Source organism: Colobus angolensis, unplaced genomic scaffold (assembly GCF_000951035.1).
Source record: "Colobus angolensis palliatus isolate OR3802 unplaced genomic scaffold, Cang.pa_1.0 Scaffold1, whole genome shotgun sequence".
NCBI lineage: Eukaryota > Metazoa > Chordata > Mammalia > Primates > Cercopithecidae > Colobus > Colobus angolensis.
This window is the reverse complement of record NW_012110918.1, coordinates 11,699,953-11,722,337: the sequence shown is the minus strand read 5'-3', so window position 1 is coordinate 11,722,337 and position 22,385 is coordinate 11,699,953. Positions and strand designations below refer to the sequence as shown.

The window sequence follows — 22,385 nt, the reverse complement described above, 5'->3', positions numbered from 1 at the left end:
GTCTCGATCTCCTGACCTCGTGATCCGCCCGTCTCGGCCTCCCAAAGTGCTGGGATTACAGGCTTGAGCCACCGCGCCCGGCCACCTCCAGCCTTTTCATGTTCCTCAGTGCACTCTCCTCACCCACTCCCAGCAGGCCAGCCTTTTGAGTGCTGGCCCAGTCCTGGGCAGAGGCTCTCAGGAGGGTAGCCGTCCCCGGAGCAGCCTGGACCAGGTCAGAGTCCAAGCGCTGGCTGAGGCCACTGTCCACCCTACCCAGTGCTCCCTGACCTGGGCTGACCTTGTCCACTTGTTCCAGATGGGCCCGCAGCTGCTTCTGGAGGGAGTAGAGGGTGGAGAGTGAGAGTGCCTCCAGGTCAGAGAAGGCGGGCAGGGCCTGGGGCTCGGGCCCTGCGTGTAGCCGCTCCAGCTCCTCCTGGAGTTTCTTCACCTGCACCTCCAGTGCATCCCGCTGCTCCCGGGCCAGCTCGCACTCGGCGCCCGCTGCACTGGCCCGCTCACCAGCCTCCTCCGCCTCTTTCTTCCAGGCATCACAAGCCTGTGGGCCCAGCATATAGTCTCATCACAATGGCCCTGCCCTGCCCCCTGTCCCCAGAGAGCACCATCTCTCGGGGGGCCACTCTGGCTGTGGGGCCTGCTGGGAAGCTGGGTTGGCTGTCTAGGAGGAGAGCAGGGAGGAAGCTGATGCTGTCTGCACAGAGGTTTCAGGACCTAAAGGAGACTCTCCCCTCTGTGGCCGGGGAAAGGGGCCTGGGCCTAGCACAGCAGGGGGCACAGGGTAGAGCTGGGATTCTGGCCAGCACCCATAGGGTAGCCGGCTGCAGCTGGACAGGGGGCCCATTTCAGAACCCAGAACCTTGGACTTGGAACCCTGGAGAGGCGAGGCTACTGGGAGGAGGCAGGTGGTCCTGGGACAGACTACAAGCAGCTCGCAGAGGGAATTCGAAGCCTGCAACAACAGTAACCACCCAGGGTCCTGACTGGCAAGGCAAGTCCTCCCAGGGGGAGAGCGAGCGAACAAAACTAGTTTCTGCTCTGTTCTTCAAGCCCCCGCTTTCCCCTACCCCACGCCCGCTCTGTGAAGGAAGGTTTTGGGCTGGATGCCACCAGGTACTGGGGAAGGCCGATGTGGGGCCTGGTACCTGCTTGGCCTGCTTCCAGGACTCCTCCCACTGCTTGATGGTGCTGTTGGCTTCATCCAGCTCTTGCCGAAGTCGGGCCAGCTCAGCAGCCCCTGGCCCTGATAGGAAAGCAGGGGAAGTGCCCGGGGAGAAGCTTCCAGAGGCAAAGTGCTCCCAGATGCTGCTATTCATCCCGTTCAGACCTGCCCCAGGGAGGGGAAGAACATGAGCTTCGGAGGGCTTTGGGCCCAGGCCCTGCCCAGCCCTGCCTCAGGGGTTCCAGGGACTGGCTGTCCACTGGATGGGTGTGCAAGGCTCCAGCTAGTGTCAGGCCAGAGAATTTTACAGGGACAGGAAGGCTGTGAAGGTGCAGGTGGCATGGGCGGAGTCAGACCTAATCTTGAGTGCCACCTGCTACTTGGTGCCACTCAACTTCTGAAGCTCAGCATTCTCATGTGGGAAACAGGACTCCCATCGCTGGCCTCACAGGGTAACTCAGGGGACTCAGGAAGTACTGCATGTGGGAGTAGTCCCAGGCCCCCGATAGTGGCAATTTATAATTGTGGCTTCACTTTTACGCCAGGGCCTTTTTGCAGCCTGATGTGAGGCCCAGGAAGAGATAAAGGGGAAGACAGGCCAGAGCCTCATCGGATGGCAGAGCTGGGGCAGGAAGAGCTCAGGGAGCCTTGGGGCCATCCCCCTTGTTTTACAGACGAGGACCCTGGATAAAATGTGTTACCAAGGATCACAAAAGTTGTTAAGTGGTAGGGCTAGGACACAGAGAGGGAGTGTGGTTCCAAAGGCCTATGCTTTCCAGTCAACTACGCCGCATGCACAGCCAACCCAGCTGTCTTCTGCTCACTTGCTCAACAGATGTTCACTAACATCAGGTCCCCTTGCTCTGGCCCCCAGGACAGCCCCTGGCTTCTGAGAAGGACCCATATCCACCTCTGGCCTCACTCTGCCCACGTGTAGTTTCTGGTGACTTCTTCCTTACTCCCTTTCCCACTAATCTAACCAGGATGTTCCAGAACCAGATTTAAGATTATTGCTCGGCTCTCTGAGCCACACAAGGGCACCTACAGAGGAGGGACTTGGTCCTGTGGGGGGACCTGTGGCATGCACTGTCTGAGCCATCTGCCCTGTCCCAGAGGAAGACGTCAGGGTCACTCCACCCACATGAGACCAGCCCTGTGGCAAGCTCTCCTGTCCCACCCATCTCTCCTCCTCCCTCGGAGAAGCTCTCCTGACTCTGCGGTCCAGGTAGGCCCCTCTACAATTCTCAGGAGGATCCCAATGGCTGGACACCTCTGCGTCCCACAATGGCCACAGCTGTTGGACAGCAGGGACTGTTGCACTCACGCCTGTATCAATATACCTGTGCTCAACAGTCAAAAGGTACAGGAAGGAGTGTGTGGCCAGTAAGTGGAGCTAAGTCAAGATGCCACCAGAAGCCGGGAATGGTGGTGCATGCCTGTGGTCCCAGCTACTCAGGAGGCTGAGGCAGGAGAATGGCGTGAACCCGGAAGGCGGAGCTTGCAGTGAGCTGAGATCTGGCCACTGCACTCCAGCCTGGGCGACAGAGCGACTCCGTCTCAAATAAAAAAAAAAGGTAATAGCCAAACCTTAGGCACGTCTCAGCCCCTCGCTGCAGTCGGGTCAGTGTCCCAGCAGCACTCTGTCTGTTACGCGACCGGATGCGTCTGTCCACCTCCTGAGCTGGGCTGGCGAGGGTCTGTCACTGGTTTCCTTCCAGGTGGTCGGGGGGATAGGGCAGTGTTGTGCCCCCCCACACTCTTCCCTGCCACCACCAGGCACTGCCTCTCCCCCAGCATCTGACCCCCAAACCCCTCTCTCCGCAGGGGACCCAATCCTACAGCTGCTGGAGGGCCGGAAGGGTGACCGAGAGGCCCAGGTCTTTGTGAGGCTGCGGCGGCACCGGGCCAAGCAGGCCTCCCAACATGCCTTGCGGCCTGCACCGTAGGCGTAGAGGTTTGCGGTGGGGCTGGGTCCCTGGTGGGGACCTGCAAGGGCTTTCCTGTCCCCTGGTGGGGACCTGCAAGGCCCCGTCGCAGCATGGCCTTCCAGCCTGGCCTGACACCTGGGGAGCCCCAGCATGCGGAGCGTCCAGAGTGCAAACCCCCTGCCTTCCACGGTGATGGGGGCTCAGCAGCGACATCTCTACTCCCACCCGCCTGCCTCCAGCCCTGGCTGCAATGTCTCCACCACACCCCAGCACCAGGGGGAGCAAACCCTGCCCCTGCCCCCCTTTCGGGAAAGCTGCTCTGGTGGGCAGGGGATCGGGCCATCTGCCTCCTGGCCCATCTGCCTCCTGGCCCATCTGCCTCCTGGCCTTCCTGTTCCAGCCACTGGGGTGGGGTCCAGGTTCACTGGAACCAGGGCAACAGGTGCAGAGTCTCCTGGGGAAGGGAGGGGGACCCTGCCAAAGAGGAGGCTCCAGCTGCCCTGAGGGGAGGGTGGTGGCCATTACTAGAGGGAGCCTGGGTCCTCTCCCCAGGGGCTGCCAGCATCCAGGCCAGGAGGCCTGGAGCCAAGAACCTTGTGGCTCAGAGAGCAAGAGCTGGCAGGTGGCGGGGCTAGCACGGACAGACGGAAGCAGAAAGGACAGTTGGGCCGCTGTGTCTACTACGCATGCCTCCTCCCCAGAAAGCACCTGCCACCTGGAAACTTTCTTAGCAAAAAAAATAATAAAAACCAATCCTTTGTCCTCTTAAAATATACTTTTGGGCTACAGTGGGGCCTGGAATGCAAGCCAGGCCAGGTAGCTTCCTCCTCAGCCCTCAGGGGACCTTGAGCTACCCCTACCTTAGAGAAGCTACAAAGCGGGCGTGGGTGTGGGAATAACTGAGGCAGAGGCAGGGTTAGGGTGACTTTTGGCTATGGGCTTCGCACACATCGCTTCACCAGGCATACCAGTTCCTGTGGCGACACCCAGGACAGGGACCTGTTCCTCAGGGGAGCACAGTGAGCAGGGGCCTCCCGAGGGTGCAGACTGAGGCTGAGGGGCTGCTCTTGAGACAGTAGGGCATAGAGGAGCTGGGTCCCTACCCTGCCTGGGGGGTCAGAACCTGAGGCCTGGTCATCACGTCATCCTAGCTGTGTGACCCTGGTTCCGTGTCGGAACCTCTGAGTCTGCACAAGATGAGGAGAGGAGACGAGGTTAGTTGAGATGACGTCCAAGGCCCCTGAGACCGTGCAAAGAGGATCCCACCGGGGTGTTTTCTCTCCCCCACTGCACGGCCTAGCTGAGGAGGTGGGAGGGAGGACATGCCTCTTAAGCCTCAACCCCTCATCCCTCAGGGGCAGGGTGGGGGGAAGAAGGCAGAAGGCAGGACTGCCTCTGGGCCCCACCAGCAAATCATCCCAATGGGAAGGCACTGGGTGTTTTGTTTTTGTGATGGGAGTCTCACTCTGTCACCCAAGCTGGAGTGCAATGGTGCAATCTCAGCTTACTGCAACCTCTGCCTCCTGGGTTCAAAGGATCCTCCTGCCTTAACCTCCTGAGTAGCTGGAACTACAGACATCTGCCACCGCGCCTGGCTAATTTTTGTATTTTTTTGTTTTAGTAGAGATGGGGTTTCACCATGTTGGCCAGGCCTCAGGTGATCTGCCCACCTCGGCCTCTGTTTTTGTTTTTGAGATGGGGTCTCACTCTGTCACCCAAGCTGGAGGCAGCTGTGCAATCACGGCTCACTGCAGCCTGGACCTCCTGGGCTCAGGTGATCCTCCCACCTCAGCCTCCCTAGTAGCTGGGACCACAGGCATGCACCACCATGCCCAGTTGGGAAGACACTGTTCCTCTGAGAAACAATTAGGGGCCCTATTGCCAGTCACTGCTAACCACACAGCCCTAAAGAGTCCTGGGGCCTGGAGGCCTCTGTGTCCAAGGCTAAGTGTCCCTGTGTCATCAACCCCTAGGCTAGGTCGGAAAGCACTTGAACTGTTTTGGGGCCCAGTGGGTCCAGGAAGCTTCCAGGCCTCTCCAGCTGCCTTACCACACCTCAGGGATGTGGGCACCAACTGTTTCCATGGCTGAGGCAGGGCTCCTGGCCCACCTCATAGCTCAGAGGCCCTCTTTTGGGACCCACTCCCCCTCACCCCCATGTAAACAAGCTACCACTGCAAGTTCATATTTTATTTCCAATAGGTTTGGAGCTTTGTTGATTTTTGCATTTTTGTAAAAAAGGAAAAAGTTTTCACTTAACTCATTGAAAGCCCTTTCGTGCTGAGCCCAAGGGGGAGCCTGGGCCAGGACCAGACCCTCTCAGCTCTCCTGCTCCTACCCCAGACTCCCGGTGCTGGGGGTGCGGCTGCTCCCCTCTGCCCACTCTGCCCTCCCGCCCCTGCTGCATCTCTCTCTGTACAGAACAATTTTTAAAATGGAAGCTAAGACACAATATACACTGGACAGGCACACACACACGCACACAGGCGTCCGCCCAGAACAGGGCGGGACACCAGCTGCACTCAGAGAGCACCAAGGAATGCATACGGAGCCCCTCCGGCTAGGAGGGCAGGGCCTGGGCCCCCTTGGTCCTCAGTCTGCACTCCTCCCCGCCAATTGCCCTGCTAGCTGCCAGAGAGGGGAGGGGGCAGGGAGAGCTGGGGGCAGCCGGTAGTGGTCGGGGGGGTGGGGAGGTCATAGAATGAGTGCCAGCCTGGTAGGTGGCCCTGGGGCCAGGAGGCTCTTGTGGGGAGTCCAGGGGGAGAGGACTGAGGGTGGACCCTCAGGAACCTGAGGGCTGGAACTCCTGGGCCTTGCCCCTCGAGGAGCTTCAAGGGCCCAGGTGTCGGGAGTGGGGCTGGCCCTGCAGCGCTGACCTCCAGCCCTTACTCTTCTCCCCAGGACTATACATTTGGTAAACCTAGGAGCTAAGCCAGCTGAGACCCCCAGCACAACCCCTCAGGCCTCCCTGAGGCCCTCACAGCTGGGGGCCAGGCCTGCTCTGGGGGACCCACATCTTCCACACTCCATCCTTGCCCTGGCAAGGAGGTAGGGGGAGCAGGGCCTGCCCTGAGGGCTTCTCCCCTCCCCTTAGTGCCTTCCAGTCCCACCCTTCCCTGCTCAGACCCCAGGAAGAAGTTAAAAATAGTTAGTTCCTACATTAAAAAAGAGACAGAAACAGATTATCTGCCAAAAGGCCAGTGGGAGAAGAGGGGATGTCGTCTCTGCGGTAGGAAGGGCAGGGAGTGGGTAGGGGAGGACTGCAAAATAGTTTCTTCTTTTAAAAAGTGCTTGGTAAGTCTTTTAAAGTGTGTGTCTATATCTATGTACAGATATACACACAGACACTGTCCACACCACCACGCATACCTGCACACATACCGAAATGTATACATATACATAATCATATACATATACATACATACATACACATATATATATATATATTCATATATATATATATATATACTTTAAAAAGTCCTAGGTGAGAAGATCTGGGCCAGGCTGGGCCAGGCCTGCAGGGTCACGACTGGAGGGCATGGGCCCGGCCAGGCTGGCAGATGGGGCACTCACTGCCCTCAGCACAGAGCTCACACAGCGCAGCATGTTGGCACGGCAGCACTGCCCGCTTCTGTTCCTGACACTTAAGGCATTTCACCGACTGCATGTGGAACACGGCCTGCAGGGAAAGGGGCATTGTGGTCACCATCCATGGGTCTGGCCCCAAGTTGAGCAAGGAGTTCCCTTGATCCTCACTTCAGCCCCCTTGGGATGGGGAAACTGAGGCACCAAGCTCAACAGTGTGCTCCCAGACCCCTGTTGGCAGGTGAGAGAGCAGGCTGAGCGTCCACCTCTTCATGGCGCGTGGCCAGGCTGCCACAACGCCCACCCCTCACAGAGGCTTCACCCAGTCTCATTTGACCTTGTAATCCCCAAATGGGGAAAATGAGGCCCAGAAAGGGCTGAGACATGACCAGGGCCACACCTGGGGGCCTGGCTGCCCGAGAACAGAGGAAAGACAGCTCTTCCCACCATGTCACGTTGGCCCCTGGGACCCAGCAGCAGACCTGGGGGCCTCACTGGAAGGTCCACTGCTCCATGGAGGGTATACAGGAGGACGCATTTGGGGCCCAGGCATTTGAGCGCAGCTTGGTCAGGGCTGCCCCCAGGGGTGCTGGGGTGGCACCGATACGCCTCACCCCCAGCCTTTTCTTTTTTCTTTTTTTTTTTGAGACGGAGTCTCGCTCTGCCGCCCAGGCTGGAGTACAGTGGCGGGATCTCAGCTCACTGCAAGCTCCGACTCCCCGGTTCACGCCATTCTCCTGCCTCAGCCTCCCGAGTAGCTGGAACTACAGGCGCCCGCCACGTCGCCCGGCTAGTTTTTTGTATTTTTAGTAGAGACGGGGTTTCGCCATGTTAGCCAGGATGGTCTCGATCTCCTGACCTCGTGATCCGCCCGTCTCGGCCTCCCAAAGTGCTGGGATTACAGGCTTGAGCCACCGCGCCCGGCCACCTCCAGCCTTTTCATGTTCCTCAGTGCACTCTCCTCACCCACTCCCAGCAGGCCAGCCTTTTGAGTGCTGGCCCAGTCCTGGGCAGAGGCTCTCAGGAGGGTAGCCGTCCCCGGAGCAGCCTGGACCAGGTCAGAGTCCAAGCGCTGGCTGAGGCCACTGTCCACCCTACCCAGTGCTCCCTGACCTGGGCTGACCTTGTCCACTTGTTCCAGATGGGCCCGCAGCTGCTTCTGGAGGGAGTAGAGGGTGGAGAGTGAGAGTGCCTCCAGGTCAGAGAAGGCGGGCAGGGCCTGGGGCTCGGGCCCTGCGTGTAGCCGCTCCAGCTCCTCCTGGAGTTTCTTCACCTGCACCTCCAGTGCATCCCGCTGCTCCCGGGCCAGCTCGCACTCGGCGCCCGCTGCACTGGCCCGCTCACCAGCCTCCTCCGCCTCTTTCTTCCAGGCATCACAAGCCTGTGGGCCCAGCATATAGTCTCATCACAATGGCCCTGCCCTGCCCCCTGTCCCCAGAGAGCACCATCTCTCGGGGGGCCACTCTGGCTGTGGGGCCTGCTGGGAAGCTGGGTTGGCTGTCTAGGAGGAGAGCAGGGAGGAAGCTGATGCTGTCTGCACAGAGGTTTCAGGACCTAAAGGAGACTCTCCCCTCTGTGGCCGGGGAAAGGGGCCTGGGCCTAGCACAGCAGGGGGCACAGGGTAGAGCTGGGATTCTGGCCAGCACCCATAGGGTAGCCGGCTGCAGCTGGACAGGGGGCCCATTTCAGAACCCAGAACCTTGGACTTGGAACCCTGGAGAGGCGAGGCTACTGGGAGGAGGCAGGTGGTCCTGGGACAGACTACAAGCAGCTCGCAGAGGGAATTCGAAGCCTGCAACAACAGTAACCACCCAGGGTCCTGACTGGCAAGGCAAGTCCTCCCAGGGGGAGAGCGAGCGAACAAAACTAGTTTCTGCTCTGTTCTTCAAGCCCCCGCTTTCCCCTACCCCACGCCCGCTCTGTGAAGGAAGGTTTTGGGCTGGATGCCACCAGGTACTGGGGAAGGCCGATGTGGGGCCTGGTACCTGCTTGGCCTGCTTCCAGGACTCCTCCCACTGCTTGATGGTGCTGTTGGCTTCATCCAGCTCTTGCCGAAGTCGGGCCAGCTCAGCAGCCCCTGGCCCTGATAGGAAAGCAGGGGAAGTGCCCGGGGAGAAGCTTCCAGAGGCAAAGTGCTCCCAGATGCTGCTATTCATCCCGTTCAGACCTGCCCCAGGGAGGGGAAGAACATGAGCTTCGGAGGGCTTTGGGCCCAGGCCCTGCCCAGCCCTGCCTCAGGGGTTCCAGGGACTGGCTGTCCACTGGATGGGTGTGCAAGGCTCCAGCTAGTGTCAGGCCAGAGAATTTTACAGGGACAGGAAGGCTGTGAAGGTGCAGGTGGCATGGGCGGAGTCAGACCTAATCTTGAGTGCCACCTGCTACTTGGTGCCACTCAACTTCTGAAGCTCAGCATTCTCATGTGGGAAACAGGACTCCCATCGCTGGCCTCACAGGGTAACTCAGGGGACTCAGGAAGTACTGCATGTGGGAGTAGTCCCAGGCCCCCGATAGTGGCAATTTATAATTGTGGCTTCACTTTTACGCCAGGGCCTTTTTGCAGCCTGATGTGAGGCCCAGGAAGAGATAAAGGGGAAGACAGGCCAGAGCCTCATCGGATGGCAGAGCTGGGGCAGGAAGAGCTCAGGGAGCCTTGGGGCCATCCCCCTTGTTTTACAGACGAGGACCCTGGATAAAATGTGTTACCAAGGATCACAAAAGTTGTTAAGTGGTAGGGCTAGGACACAGAGAGGGAGTGTGGTTCCAAAGGCCTATGCTTTCCAGTCAACTACGCCGCATGCACAGCCAACCCAGCTGTCTTCTGCTCACTTGCTCAACAGATGTTCACTAACATCAGGTCCCCTTGCTCTGGCCCCCAGGACAGCCCCTGGCTTCTGAGAAGGACCCATATCCACCTCTGGCCTCACTCTGCCCACGTGTAGTTTCTGGTGACTTCTTCCTTACTCCCTTTCCCACTAATCTAACCAGGATGTTCCAGAACCAGATTTAAGATTATTGCTCGGCTCTCTGAGCCACACAAGGGCACCTACAGAGGAGGGACTTGGTCCTGTGGGGGGACCTGTGGCATGCACTGTCTGAGCCATCTGCCCTGTCCCAGAGGAAGACGTCAGGGTCACTCCACCCACATGAGACCAGCCCTGTGGCAAGCTCTCCTGTCCCACCCATCTCTCCTCCTCCCTCGGAGAAGCTCTCCTGACTCTGCGGTCCAGGTAGGCCCCTCTACAATTCTCAGGAGGATCCCAATGGCTGGACACCTCTGCGTCCCACAATGGCCACAGCTGTTGGACAGCAGGGACTGTTGCACTCACGCCTGTATCAATATACCTGTGCTCAACAGTCAAAAGGTACAGGAAGGAGTGTGTGGCCAGTAAGTGGAGCTAAGTCAAGATGCCACCAGAAGCCGGGAATGGTGGTGCATGCCTGTGGTCCCAGCTACTCAGGAGGCTGATATGAAAGCATTACCTGAGCTCAAGAGTTCCAGGCTGCAGTGAGCTACGATCACGCCACTGCACTGCACTGCACTCCAGCCTGGGTGACAGACTGAGACCTTATCTTGAAAAAAAAAAAAGATTCCACCCGAATATGGGGCAAGTCCGAAAAATGCACCACCAAGCACCTAAAGCTGACAGAATCAACGTAACACTGGAAGGTGCTAAGAAATCCACATGCTGTTCTGGGATCAGGAATGAGATAAGGGAAGCCACCACACCCAATGAGAACTCTGAAGGGCTCAGTCCCTGGGCCTGAGCAAAAGCTGGCACTCCCAGGGAGGGAGCTCCTGGTCTCTGCAGCTGCTGGGGGAGAGTGAGAGCCGTGGTGCCATGTGCTTCCCATCCTGCCCTCAGGAACATCCCGACACACACCAGAGGAGAGGCACAGCTGACCCGTGGTGGCACAGGCCTCTGTGCCATTCTTCTAGCCACTAAACCTTGAAGTGCCCTCAGAAACCCCCAGTCCCTACCATTCTAATTCTGTGGGCAGCCTTCTGGGCCAGCTCAGGGCCTCCCTGGAGCCTCTGCCTGGCAGGAAGGGTACCCAGAGCCAGGGCTTAGCCTGTCTGGCTTCTCCCTTGGTCCCCTGTGAACCTGGCTGGTGTGAGCCAGCCTCTCGGAGCCTGGGGTGACTGGGCAGAACAGAACCATGCTTTGGAAGAGACCAGGCCCAGCCCTGGCGACACTGAGACACCTGCTCTCTCACCTGCACTGGCCTCGTGCCTAGCACTTCAACCCCATTACTCCATTCAATGCTCGCAACAATGTTAGGAAGCGGATGCTGCCATTATACCCATTTCACAGCACAGGATACTAAGGCAGAGAGGCTCAATCACTTGTCTAGGGTCACACACACAGGAGTCTCACTCTGCCTCCTGGCCCAAGGCCTCTGCCCTAACCCCAAGCCTGGCTGATAGGCCATAGACGGGGTGGCCAGAGGCACCACCTAAAGGCCCAGGTTGCTGCCCCAGTTCTCAGTGAACCACTCCCCCTCTTACCCAAAGATCCATGTGATGCTGAGGTTCCCAAAAATGTGTTTTCCGACTGGCTCAGGTGGCCCTGGGGCTGCTGCAGGAAATGTGAGGAGAGGCTGACAGGAGGGGACGGGGATGCTGAGTGGAAGGAGGCAGAGCTGCCCAAGGAGCCGGGGATGTTCACGGGCGCAGAGCTCTGCAGCAAGCTGCCGCCTGCAAGAGAGGCCCGGGGAGGGCGGGCTGGGTGAGGGCAGCGGAAGCCAGCCGGGCCACATGGAGCAAGGGGCCTGGGCCAGGCGGGAACCCGAGGAGTCCTCCAGGCTGCCCCGCCCACCCACACCCAGTACCGATGGTGATGCTTCCTGGGTGGGGCACTGTGCTGTTATCGAAAGTCTTCTCCAGGGCGGCCACGCCAAACTCATTCAGGTCCAAGTCATCCAAAGCAGACTCTAGGGACAGAGAAGAGTGGGACGTGACCTCCCGAGGGCCCATCTGACCCTGACCACCTCGTTTCCTGCCCACGCTGCATCTTCACGCCCATGCTACGCTGGGTCTGTATTCTCCCAAGCCCCTTGTATTCTCCCAAGTGCCCTTCCTTCAGCTGCTTCCTATGCCTATCCTGACTCTTGACCTCTGATGCCGTCTGCCAGTCATGTCCAACCCAAATGCCTCTCCTTTCTGAATGCTTCTTTGACACTTCCAGGAGGAATCATATCCCCATCCAGGGTCCCTGCCTCAGACAGGGATCTTGTCCCCTGATGTTACAACTCGAGGGTCTCAGCCCCGGGCTCAGTGGGGTGGGCGGGTCTGCGGGCCCTCAGTGGCTGGTGGATAGCAGGTGCTTGACACACGTCCACTGGGTGGGAAGTTTCCCTCTAGAGGGCAGGAGCAGCACGTTGTCATCTGTCTCCTCAGTGCCTGCCACAGGACCTGGCACAAAGCAGGCACCTAGAAATGAGGACTGAAAGAAAGGAGTCCCAACTTCTAGCACCAGGAATTCTGAGAACGTTGTGCAGGGTGTTCACTACACAAGGACACCAGTGAGATGAATGGGGACTGAATGACACGTCTTGGGGTGAGACTGTACTCGCCAAGGGGAAAAGGCACCTCTTTCTAATTTGCGCAAAGGAGCTCTAAGGGCCAGTCTTGGCCCTACACCTTGGGGTCATTTCCCCTTTAGCTCGAAGGACGCAGAGTTCCCACCCCCTGATTTTCCCAAGACAGATATCTAAGGGGTCTGGTGTGCTGATTTGAGACTTGCTTCAGAGACTGGGGGGTCTCTGACCCCAGACCCAGTCCTGGGCCTGCAAACAGAAATGGCCTAGTTACCTATGACTGACTCTACCGTGTCGCTGGTGGGGTAGAAGGGCAGAGCGTTTGCATTCATGCCGGGGACGCTGCTGGTGCCCACTGGGCTGGGGGGGGTAGCTGCCAGGCTGGAGGTGATACTAGAAGAGATGCTTGAGGTCAGGGGGCTGCCTGCGGGGAGGATGCCCAGCATGTCCTGCAACGAGAGAGGGAAAAGGAGAGGCAATGGGAGGCCTGCATATGGAGGCCAGGACGAGAGGCTGGAGAGGGGCTGGGGACAAGGGAAATGGCCCGTGCCAGCTCTAGTCCTGGTGCCCCCATGCCCACATGGGCCCTGGCACACTCGACACCTTGCCGAGAGCATGGAGTTGGAGGTGCGGAGGTTGCCAGGCCCGCTCACCCCTACGATCCTGTAGCAGGGAAGAAAGAAGCAAGTACAGGGCCTGGCAGAGTGCAGAGGCTCCAGGAACACTTTCTCCACTGAGTCTAGGAGGTGAGGGGCTCCAGGGCCTGACCCCCTACCCTCTAGATTTGTGGCTGGGACCCCACTTTAGTCCTGCCCTCAGCTTTCGGGGAAAGTGGTGCCTCCCACTCCCCAAAGCCTCCTGGGGTCCTGGGCCAGTCCTGTCCACAGCAGAGGGGAGGAAGGGGGCTGAGAGCTCTATACCTGTTTGGGCTGAAGCAGAGGCTGCTCTTGACTCCTGGGCTCTAAAGAGTGGGGTTTTAATTTGGCCTGAGGGAGAAAATTCAGGGAGTGGGTGAATGTGGTGCTGGGGCGTCCCTGAGTCCATCTGACCCTGAGGCTGCAGGTAGCAGGGGGCAGGTGGTGGCAGACATGCAACCCCTCTTCACATGCACACAGCCCCTTCTTCCTCCCCACCCTTACTCTCTTCCCCTCTCCTGAGCAGGGAGCTGCCTTTCTCCTCCAGGTGACACTAGGCCTCATGTAAGCCCAGAAGGTTTCTCTCCAGGTCCAGTTAGGGACCCCTGTGTCCTGCTCCCCCAGACCCTGCCTTTCTATGAAGGCAGCTCAGGACAGGGGAAGGACCGCACCCAGGCGGGATCCGGCTTCTCTCCTAACCAGCTCTGCGGCCCCGGGAAGGCTGTGCAGCCTCCCCAGCCTTCCTGTCTTCAGCTGCAAATGCTCCCTCTGTTCAGTCCTGAAGAGGCCGAGGACAATGGAGTCCTAGCTCCCAGTCATCCTCCCCATAGCTGGACCAGGACACTCCTCCAAGATTCTCTTGCCCCATGCAGGAGAAGGCTAACCTCACTGCTGCCTCCCTCATCCCTTACCTGGCATTTGAAATTTTTCAGGTACTCAGCTCCCACCTGGTCTTCCCTCTCGAAGCCAGGAGCCTTCTTATAGCTGCCAGGGGCCAGGCCAGACTCCCCGGGGAAGACAATGCCCTCCAGGTTTGGGGGCTTCCTGATGGAGCCCGGCGGGGAGCTGCAGAGATTAGACGGGCTGCCTAGGCTGCTGTTTCTACAGAGGAGCTGTGGAGAAGGAGGGGAGGGAGGGAGTGGGCCCGTGGGCACAGTGCAGGCTGGTGTGTGGCCCGCCCTCCACCCTCCTCAGAGGGAGTCTTCAAGGCGCTCAGTTCCACTTTAATCTGCCAACGAGCAGCAGCAACCACTCTGGGAGCCCAAAGCTCACAAGGGAAGGGGGGGTGACCTCAGCCTGTGTCCCTGCCACCAGTCCTACAGGCTCATCAGCACAGGCTCTGGAGACTGCCCTGCCCCACCCCTGTGCCTGGGCTTTTGACGAAGAATGCTGAGATGGAAAAGACAGAGCCCCCTGGCCCGAGGACAAATACCAGGATGACCTCCCAAGCCCAGGCGGAAAGGGCCTAGGAGGCAAGTGTTGGTTCTGCCAGGCATGGTGCCCACCCACTCCCCAGGATGGGCACGTACGGCACTGAGGTCGGGGGCATGCGGGCTGGAGGGGCTCACAGGCACCGAGTCTCCGGCAGCAGACGGCATGTACAGGACGGGACCCGGCTGGGTGGGACTGGACACAGCTGAGGAAGGCTGCAGGTCGTCACTCAGGGGTGGCTCTGCAAGAGTCAGGGGCAGGGGTCAGCAGGCCCGAGCCAGCTCTGTCCCTCCAAAAATGCTCCTGGGTCCCTTCCAAAGGAGACCACGAATCCCCCTGCACATAAAGGGAAGGTTCCTACGACATCTCTAGTAATGCCATGTCTGTGCATTTACTGTGTACCAGGTGCTGTGCCAGCACTTTGCAGTGATTGTGAATCTTCACGGTGACCAGAAGATACCAGTAACATGGTCTGTTTTATAGACAAGAAAACTGAGGCTCAGAGAGGTCAGGTAAACCCACCAAAGTGACAGAGCTGAAAAACACAAGAGCTGGGACTTGAACGCTGATCCACACAACTCCAAAGCCTGAATCACTTCCTTATGCTGTCCTAACCAGGCGGTCCCAATGCCCACGGCCGGGGACCACCTCCGCATCAAGAATATGCTTCTCCCTCCCAAGGCCCTCGATTTATTTTCCATTCTCATCTCAGTGATAGGGCCTGAGCCTGGAAAGAGGTTAAGGAGACCCAGGGCAGTATCTTGGCGTGGAAAGAGGTGTTAGCAGGTACAAACTAGAGCTCTGTCTCTGAGACTGGTGGCGGCCCACAGTATCATGCTGAGGATCCAGACCCACACTGTCTCACAAGGCAGCCGAAAGCCACACGTGGCTACTGAGTACCTGAAATAGGCTGGTCTGAATGGAAAGATCCTGTCGGCATTAAAATGCACATCAGATCTCACAGACTTACTACAAAAAAAGGTAAAATGTCTTGATAATTTTGTATATTGAAATAATAACCTTTTATATTGGGCTACATACAAATATGTTATTAAAATTAATTTAACATACTTTCCAATTAAAAACAATTTTTTTTTTTTTGACAGAGTCTCACTCTGTTGCCCAGGCTGGAGTGTGGTGGCACGATCTCGGCTCACTGCAACCTCCGCCTCCTGGGTTCAAGTGATTCTCATGCCTCAGCCTCCCAAGTAGCTGGGATTACAGGCATGTGTCACCATGCCCAGTTAATTTTCATATTTTGCTATTTTTGTTAACGTGCTTAAAGATTTTAACTTTAAAATGACATGAGGTTTATATAATATGGGGGTTGCATTATATTATAACTGGCTAGCTCTGCTCTAGAGGCCTGAGCAGCACTCAGCAGAGAAGAGCTCCATGTTCCATTAGTGATATCTGTCATGGGTATGACATGGGGTGGCTGGTGGGATCTGCCTAGTCAGCTATGGAAGGCACAGTGCCTCAACCCTCCCTGGAACCATAAGTGCCCAACCAGGGGGACAATCCCTGCAGTCTCTACCTCACTACTTTGGAACCTCTAGGCCGTCGAGGCTACTTCCAGAAAGCTGGGGGAATGGAGCTTCCAGTGGGGACAAGGCCCACTGCTGGCGGGCCGGAACTCCTGTGCAGGGCGTACTGCCAGGGGCCATCCCCGGCCTGAGCCTGAGCGGGCCAGGGAGGGAGGGGTGGGAGAGGGCACTGCCCTGGGGCAATAGGAACAGCATACGTTCTACGTGGGCAAAGGCGCAGAAGGGTCCTCGGGGACAGCTGCCCGACTGCTGCATGTCGTTGCACTTGGTGGACTTGTAGATCTGGAGGGCAGAGCAGAGGCGGGTCAGGCTCAGGCCCTGAGGGAAGGCTGGGCAGGCTCCCCTTCCGCCCAGCTTAGTCACCTCCTGCCCTGTGTCCCCGGCCCCTCCCCTCCCCTCCACTATGTCCCTCCCTACCAGCTTCTTACTCAAGACTCCTGAGGCAGCCCACCACCACTCCCCACTGTCACCGACAGCCTCCCTTCTGGGGTCACAGGTCCCACCAGCCCTCCCAAAGGGATCCCCCAGCAACTCTCCACTCACGGGCATGGCCAGGGCTGTGCCTCTGAGTGTGCCTCCTGGGCATTGAGAGAGCCACAATCTCAGGCAGCCACCCCTGCCAATGTGACCCCTGCCAGGATACCCTGGGTTGCGACCTATACTAAGTAACCTTCCACTGTTGTCTGTAGCTACATAAGGTAGTTTCTGTCCGCGTGTCTACTTCAGGGTGTCATGGCTTCCATGGAACACCAAGGGCAGGGACTGCAGGTGCCTCTCTGAACCCCACACAAAACCTAGGCACACTGATATGGCCCAGGCTACCTCACTGGGACAGAAGGCAGGGGAACTGTGTTCACCGTGTTAGGATGGTCTCGATCTCCTGACCTTGTGATCTGCCCGCCTCGGCCTCCGAAAGAGCTGGGATTACAGGCGTGAACCACTGCGCCCAGCCCTTTTTTTTTTTTTTTTGAGGGAGTCTCGCTCTGTCACCCAGGCTGGAGTGCAGTGGCGTGATCTTGGCTCACTGCAACTTCCGCCTCCTGGGTTCAAGCGATCCTCCCACCTCAGCCTCCCAAGTAGCTGGGGTTACAGGTGCTTGCCACCAAATCTGGCTAATTTTTGTATTTTTAGTAGAGATGGGGTTTCACCATGTTGCAGGTTAGTCGTGAACTCCTGACCTCAAGTGATCCACCCACCTCGGCCTCCCAGAGTGCTGGAACTACAGGCATGAGCCACCATGCTTGGTCCTATTTTTTCAATCCTGAGTCACTGGATTACAAGCACCATGAGTGGTGGAAAGCCCAGAGTGGCCAGGTCGCCCCACCCCATCTACACCTGCCCTGTCAGGAGGCCTGGGGGACACAGAACTGGAAGCAGAGGGCTGCTTGCTGAGTATGGGCTCAGAATAGAAGATGCCAAATTCAGCGTGTGGGGTTCCTCTAGGCACTGCCTGGGGAGAGCCGGTGGCCACAAGTCCCTCTTCCAGGATGGCATCAGGATAGGTTCTGCCAACATCTCCACTGACCCCGCCTGCCTCTCCTTACTTCCCAAAGCCACCCCCCAACCCTGCTGTGGGGCCCACCTCAGGGTGGAACTGCTGCTCGGTGCGGGTGTGGCAGTACTGGCAGGCGTCTCCGTTCTCACACTTGCCAGGGTCTCCCCACTCATCCCCGTGCTTGACGTTTGGACATGGAGATGACCTGGCCAACAAGAGGGTGGGGTCAGATGGAAAAAGGAGAGGGTGAGATCGGAGCCTAGTGGGTGCCACCTGGACCCAGCCTTATAGGCGTGGGCACAGAAATGTAAAAGACCAGCTGCAGAGGCAGGGCCTTGCTGGTGCCACAAGCGAAGCTCTTTCTCTGGCCCAGCCTGGCCACATCACCACAAAGGATACTGTTTGATTCCCCTCGGCCAGGCCCTCCCACTAGCCCAAGTAGGGTCAGGCTAGAGCCACAACCACACTGTCCACACTGTGGCCTGGTCCTCATCCAACACATTCCCCTCAAGATCAGAAGCGGTGGGGCCTCGGAGACGGTCTGACCAGGGTCCTCATTCATGCAGGAGGTGAAGCTGGGCTCCTACTGTCCAGCCATCCTCACTATGCCCTCCCCTGGGCCCTGGGCTTGCGATCCTATCATCCCCAGGACCAGCCTCCCCTCCTCCCAGAGAGCCACAGTGGGAGCAGCCTCTGTCTGACCCCTTCCCTGCCACTCCTCCCTCCCATGGCTGGCCTCCTGGGGCCAAAGGACCTGTATTTGTGCTTCCGGGGGCTCCGCCGCCGGTCCTTGCTGTTGTGGTAGTAGGGACAGGCATAGCCTTGGCGGCACAGCCGCGGGGGCTTCTTGCAAGGCTCCGTCTTATAGTTCCCCAGCACATAAGCAGTCTCTGCACAGGGGGCCAGAGGGCAGGGGTCAGGTGAGAGGAGCTGGAGCACCCCAAGACTAGCAGGACTGGAGTGGAGGGAAGGAGAAGCCACTGGGAAGGAGTCCAAGACAGGAGGCCCCTGCGAGATGTGAGTAGGGCCCCTCCTCCCAGGCCACAGCACAGCCCCAGGTGCAGCAAGGACGACAGATGCTGTCCGTCAGAGAGACACTCACAGCTCACAGGGTGAAAGGGCACTCTTGCAGAGCTGAAAACATTTGCATGTGCACTTACGTACGTGCCTGTGCACATATGAAACCTGGGGGGATCTTGGGAACATGATGTGTCAGAGAAAACGCCCCTGGAGGCGCCTTTTGAATGGTGGGTGTAGGGTGGGATGTGGGTCAGGTCAGGGCTTCGGCTACAGCAGGCAGTAGGTGGTGGTGAGCCAAATCCCCAGGGCAGCTATGAGCAGGACAGGGAGGGCGCGGCCGAGGCGTGGATGCCGGTACCTTGCCACCGAGGCTCCTCGCTGAGGATCTTTTCTATCATGGCGTGGCTCGCAGCCCCAGCCGACTGGCCCTCTATGCTCCCTTCTACTGTGGCCTGGCCGTTCTGCAAGGCCTCCATGGCCTGAAGCTCCCTGGGAGGAGAGGAAAGAACAGAGAGGGTGGAGAGGGGGCATGAGAGGGCAAGAACCAGAGTGCCAGCCCTCCACTGCAGTCTGAGGTACTCACCGTCATCAGCCGCCAGGCCCCTGCCCTGGACCCCAGCCTACTGCCATCAGCCCAGCCCAGCACCCAGCCCACCTGATGTCGTAGACAGGGGAGCGGAGGTCATGGGGCCCGTGGGCAAAAGCGCAGTGCAGGCCGTTTTTGGTGCAGTTGCCTTTTGAGTCTGTCTCGTGGATGCAGATTCCAGTTTTGTAGTAACGAAGGTGGTACCTGCGCTCAGTGTCTCCTGTGGTTCTGTGCAGGAATGGGCACCTGGAACATGGTAGTGGGGGTCACTCAACTTTGCTGCCCGCAGCCTAGGCTTCCCTGTTTACCCCCTGCCCTTTCCCCAACTGTTTTTTTGTTGTTGTTGTTTGTTTTGTTTTGTTTTTTTGTTTTTTTTTTTTTGAGACGGAGTCTCACTCTGCTGCCAGGCTGGAGTACAGTGGTGCGATCTTGGCTCACTGCAACTCCGACTCCCTGGTTCAAGCAATTCTCCTGCCTCAGCCTCCTGAGTAGCTGGGATTATAGGTACACGCCACCATGCCCAGCTAATTTTTGTATTTTTAGTAGAGACGGGGCTTCACCTTGTTGGCCAGGATGGTCTCGATCTCCTGACCTCGTGATCCGCCCGTCTCGGCCTCCCAAAGTGCTGGGATTACAGGTTTGACCCACCGCGCCTGGCCTTATTTTCTTTTTTTTGAGACGGAGTCTCACTCTGCTGCCAGGCTGGAGTACAGTGGTGCGATCTTGGCTCACTGCAACTCCGACTCCCTGGTTCAAGCAATTCTCCTGCCTCAGCCTCCTGAGTAGCTGGGATTATAGGTACACGCCACCATGCCCAGCTAATTTTTGTATTTTTAGTAGAGACGGGGCTTCACCTTGTTGGCCAGGATGGTCTCGATCTCCTAACCTCATGATCCGCCCACCTCAGCCTCCCAAAGTGCTGGAATTACAGGCGTGAGCCACTGTGCCCGGCCTTTCCCTAACTGTTGAACGGCTTTCACTATGGCCTGGAAGGTACACTAGATAGAAGGCAATGGCGAGCCCTCCTGCGGGGTAAGAGAACTGCCCTGCTGCTGCCTGCAGCCTAAATGGGGCCCAACAGGGCCTGGCATTCCTGGGCAGGACAGACATCTGGGAGAACAAATGCTGCCCAGGCTTGGGGGTCATCAGAGAAGCAAATGATCTACTCAAAACCCAGGTACAGCCTTCATCCCCTGAGTGCTTCTTTAGGCTAGGGGTAGGGTCAGCAAGCCTTGGGCCTCTGTGAGAAAGAGGTGCTAGGCCGGGCCAGTAGCTCACACCTGCAATCCCAGCAGGGAGGCTACGCAGGAAGATCATTTGAGGCCAGGAATTTGAGACCAGCCTGCAACACAGTGAAGACATCCCCCAACCCATCTCTACAAATTAAAAATGTTTTAAATCATGGCCAGGCACGGTGGCTCACGCCTGTAAATCCCAGCACTTGTGGGAGGCTGAGGCGGGTGGATCACCTGAGGTCAGGAGTTTGAGACCAACCTGGACAACATGGCAAAACCCCATCCCTACTAAACTAAAAAAAAATTAGCCGGGCATGGTGGCCTGCGCCTGTAATCCCAGCTACTTGGGAGGCTGAGGTAGAATTGCTTAAACCCAGGAGGTGGAGGTTGCAGTGAGCTGACATGGAAGTGCTAGTGGAGGCAGGTGCCCACTCCAGCCTGGGCAACAGAGCAAGACTCCATCTCAAAAAAATAAAATAAAATAAATGAACTGAAGCTGGGTATAGTGCTCATGCCTGTAATTTCAGCACTTTGGGAGGCCAAGGAGGGCAGATCACCTGAGGTCAGAAGGTCGAGACCAGCCTGGCCAGCATGGTGAAACCCTGTCTCTACTAAAAATGCAAACTTAGCCGGATGTTGTGGTGCACGCCTGTAGTCCCAGCTACTTGGGAGGCTGAGGCAGGAAAATCACTTGAACCCAGGAGGCGGAGGTTTCAGTAAGCCAAGATCGCACCGCTGCACTCCAGCCTGGGCAACAGAGTGGAGTTTGAGGGTGCAGCGAGGATGGTGCCACTGCACTCCAGCCTGGGGGAAAGAGGGAGACCCTGTCTAAATAAATACAATTATACAAATTTTAAAAAAGAAAGAAGGCTGACGTAGGGAAGGTTCTATGAGACAAGCAGGGTCAGTGAATGTTCCATCAGTGACACTCCCAGGTGTGGCACCTCCTATGTCTGTCAGTGCTGTGCCCTATTTCTCTACAGAGATTTGCAGTAAGATATATAGGGTCAGCAAACCTGGGCACCAGTGAGGTGCTCTCTCTAAACAGCCAGCTTTGGTGGGAACCGCATGGGATGTGGCAAGTGTACCGCCCGGATAGGGAGAGGCGCCCTCTGATCCCCATGGGAGGATGAGAAAAGGCCAGGGAGCCTCCGGGGTTCAGATGTGGGCCCTTAGGCTTCGTGAAAGAAAGGCGTCTTAGGTTTCCTAAAAGTGGGAAAGGGAAATGGCACCTCCCCACAGCCCACAGCCAGGCATGGTGGGGTCTGAGCCCAGGATCGGGCCACGGGCTGGGCTGCAACCAGTCCTCTGGATGGCTTCCCAGAATCTGCCCAGCCTACCCTGAGGGCATCTGACCCAGAAGGAGACACGGGGCTCCTGAGGACAGCCTGGGTCACTCACTCGTCGCCCTCCGGGCAGAGGCCTGTAGCCTCGTCGTACTTGGTGCAGTAGACGTCAGGGCTGTAATTGAAGGTGCCGTCCCGACGGCGGATGGACCGGCGGCGCCGCTGGTTCACGAAGTGCCAGTGGAAGCAGGTGTAGGGCCGATGCTGCGTGCATTTGTGTTGCACAAAGAGTGGGCACTGCTCCGTGCGGAATTCCTTCAGGTACCTGCAGAGAGAGCCCCACGTGGGGCAGGCCGGGAGCAGAGAATAAAGTCTCTTGCTTCCCAGCAAGAAGTTAGCTGCCAAGTCCCCTGAGGGCCCTGCTCTGGGGTGCTAGTTCCACTGGGACACCAGGAGAGACCCAGAGCTGTAAGGCTACACCTCAGCTCTAGGATCCAAACCAACACCCCAGTCCCACACCAGCCTGAAAGGCAGGAACCAGAGACCACAGGGGCCTCAGTGGTCAGCTGTCAGCTGTGTTGACCAGCTGTGGCGTTAATCAGCAGCTTGGTTCTCTGAGCCCTTTCCAAGGTTTCCCAAGCCAAACCACTAATCACAGGCAAAGGGCTGCAAACAAGAGCATGAGGCGCCTCTGCCAAACTCTACAGGCCTCTGCTACCCAGGTCCACCTGCCTGTTGTTGCAGGCCTTGCCTGTAGCATGAGCTGGGGCTGTGGGCTGAGAGGAGGAATCTGCAGATAAGCACTTAGGCTTTTCAGCTCTGAAGCTGAAAGCCCAGGTCACAAGGCATCCCTCGGGCCTACTGACTCAGTAATTACCGTCCTGTCTGCCCGCCTCCACCCAGAGACATTTCCTAGCACTACCTAGATCTGTGCTTGGGG

At 57.9% G+C, this 22,385-nt stretch overlaps 2 protein-coding genes across 2 annotated transcripts in view; both read right to left on the bottom strand.

Annotated features, from left to right (window-relative positions):
- Positions 1-1,319, bottom strand: part of LOC105505268 (RING finger protein unkempt homolog) — a 3,850-nt gene extending 2,531 nt beyond the window's left edge. Inside the window, exons 1-2 of the mRNA XM_011933057.1 lie at positions 1,143-1,319; positions 124-538 (exon numbers count right to left, since the gene is read on the bottom strand). Of these exons, the coding sequence (XP_011788447.1) occupies positions 124-538; positions 1,143-1,313 (586 nt within the window). The 5' untranslated portion in view covers positions 1,314-1,319. The remainder of the gene's footprint in view (positions 1-123; positions 539-1,142) is intronic.
- A 5,206-nt stretch (positions 1,320-6,525) lies between these two features.
- The window catches only part of UNK (unkempt family zinc finger), a 53,381-nt gene continuing 37,521 nt past the window's right edge, over positions 6,526-22,385 (bottom strand). The window contains exons 2-16 of the mRNA XM_011947338.1: positions 21,561-21,770; positions 18,994-19,170; positions 18,697-18,827; positions 18,073-18,208; positions 17,406-17,523; positions 16,021-16,105; positions 14,375-14,517; positions 13,757-13,957; positions 13,131-13,196; positions 12,485-12,659; positions 11,503-11,604; positions 11,180-11,368; positions 8,658-8,839; positions 7,796-8,053; positions 6,526-6,766 (exon numbers count right to left, since the gene is read on the bottom strand). Of these exons, the coding sequence (XP_011802728.1) occupies positions 6,611-6,766; positions 7,796-8,053; positions 8,658-8,839; positions 11,180-11,368; positions 11,503-11,604; positions 12,485-12,659; positions 13,131-13,196; positions 13,757-13,957; positions 14,375-14,517; positions 16,021-16,105; positions 17,406-17,523; positions 18,073-18,208; positions 18,697-18,827; positions 18,994-19,170; positions 21,561-21,770 (2,329 nt within the window). The 3' untranslated portion in view covers positions 6,526-6,610. The remainder of the gene's footprint in view (positions 6,767-7,795; positions 8,054-8,657; positions 8,840-11,179; positions 11,369-11,502; positions 11,605-12,484; positions 12,660-13,130; positions 13,197-13,756; positions 13,958-14,374; positions 14,518-16,020; positions 16,106-17,405; positions 17,524-18,072; positions 18,209-18,696; positions 18,828-18,993; positions 19,171-21,560; positions 21,771-22,385) is intronic.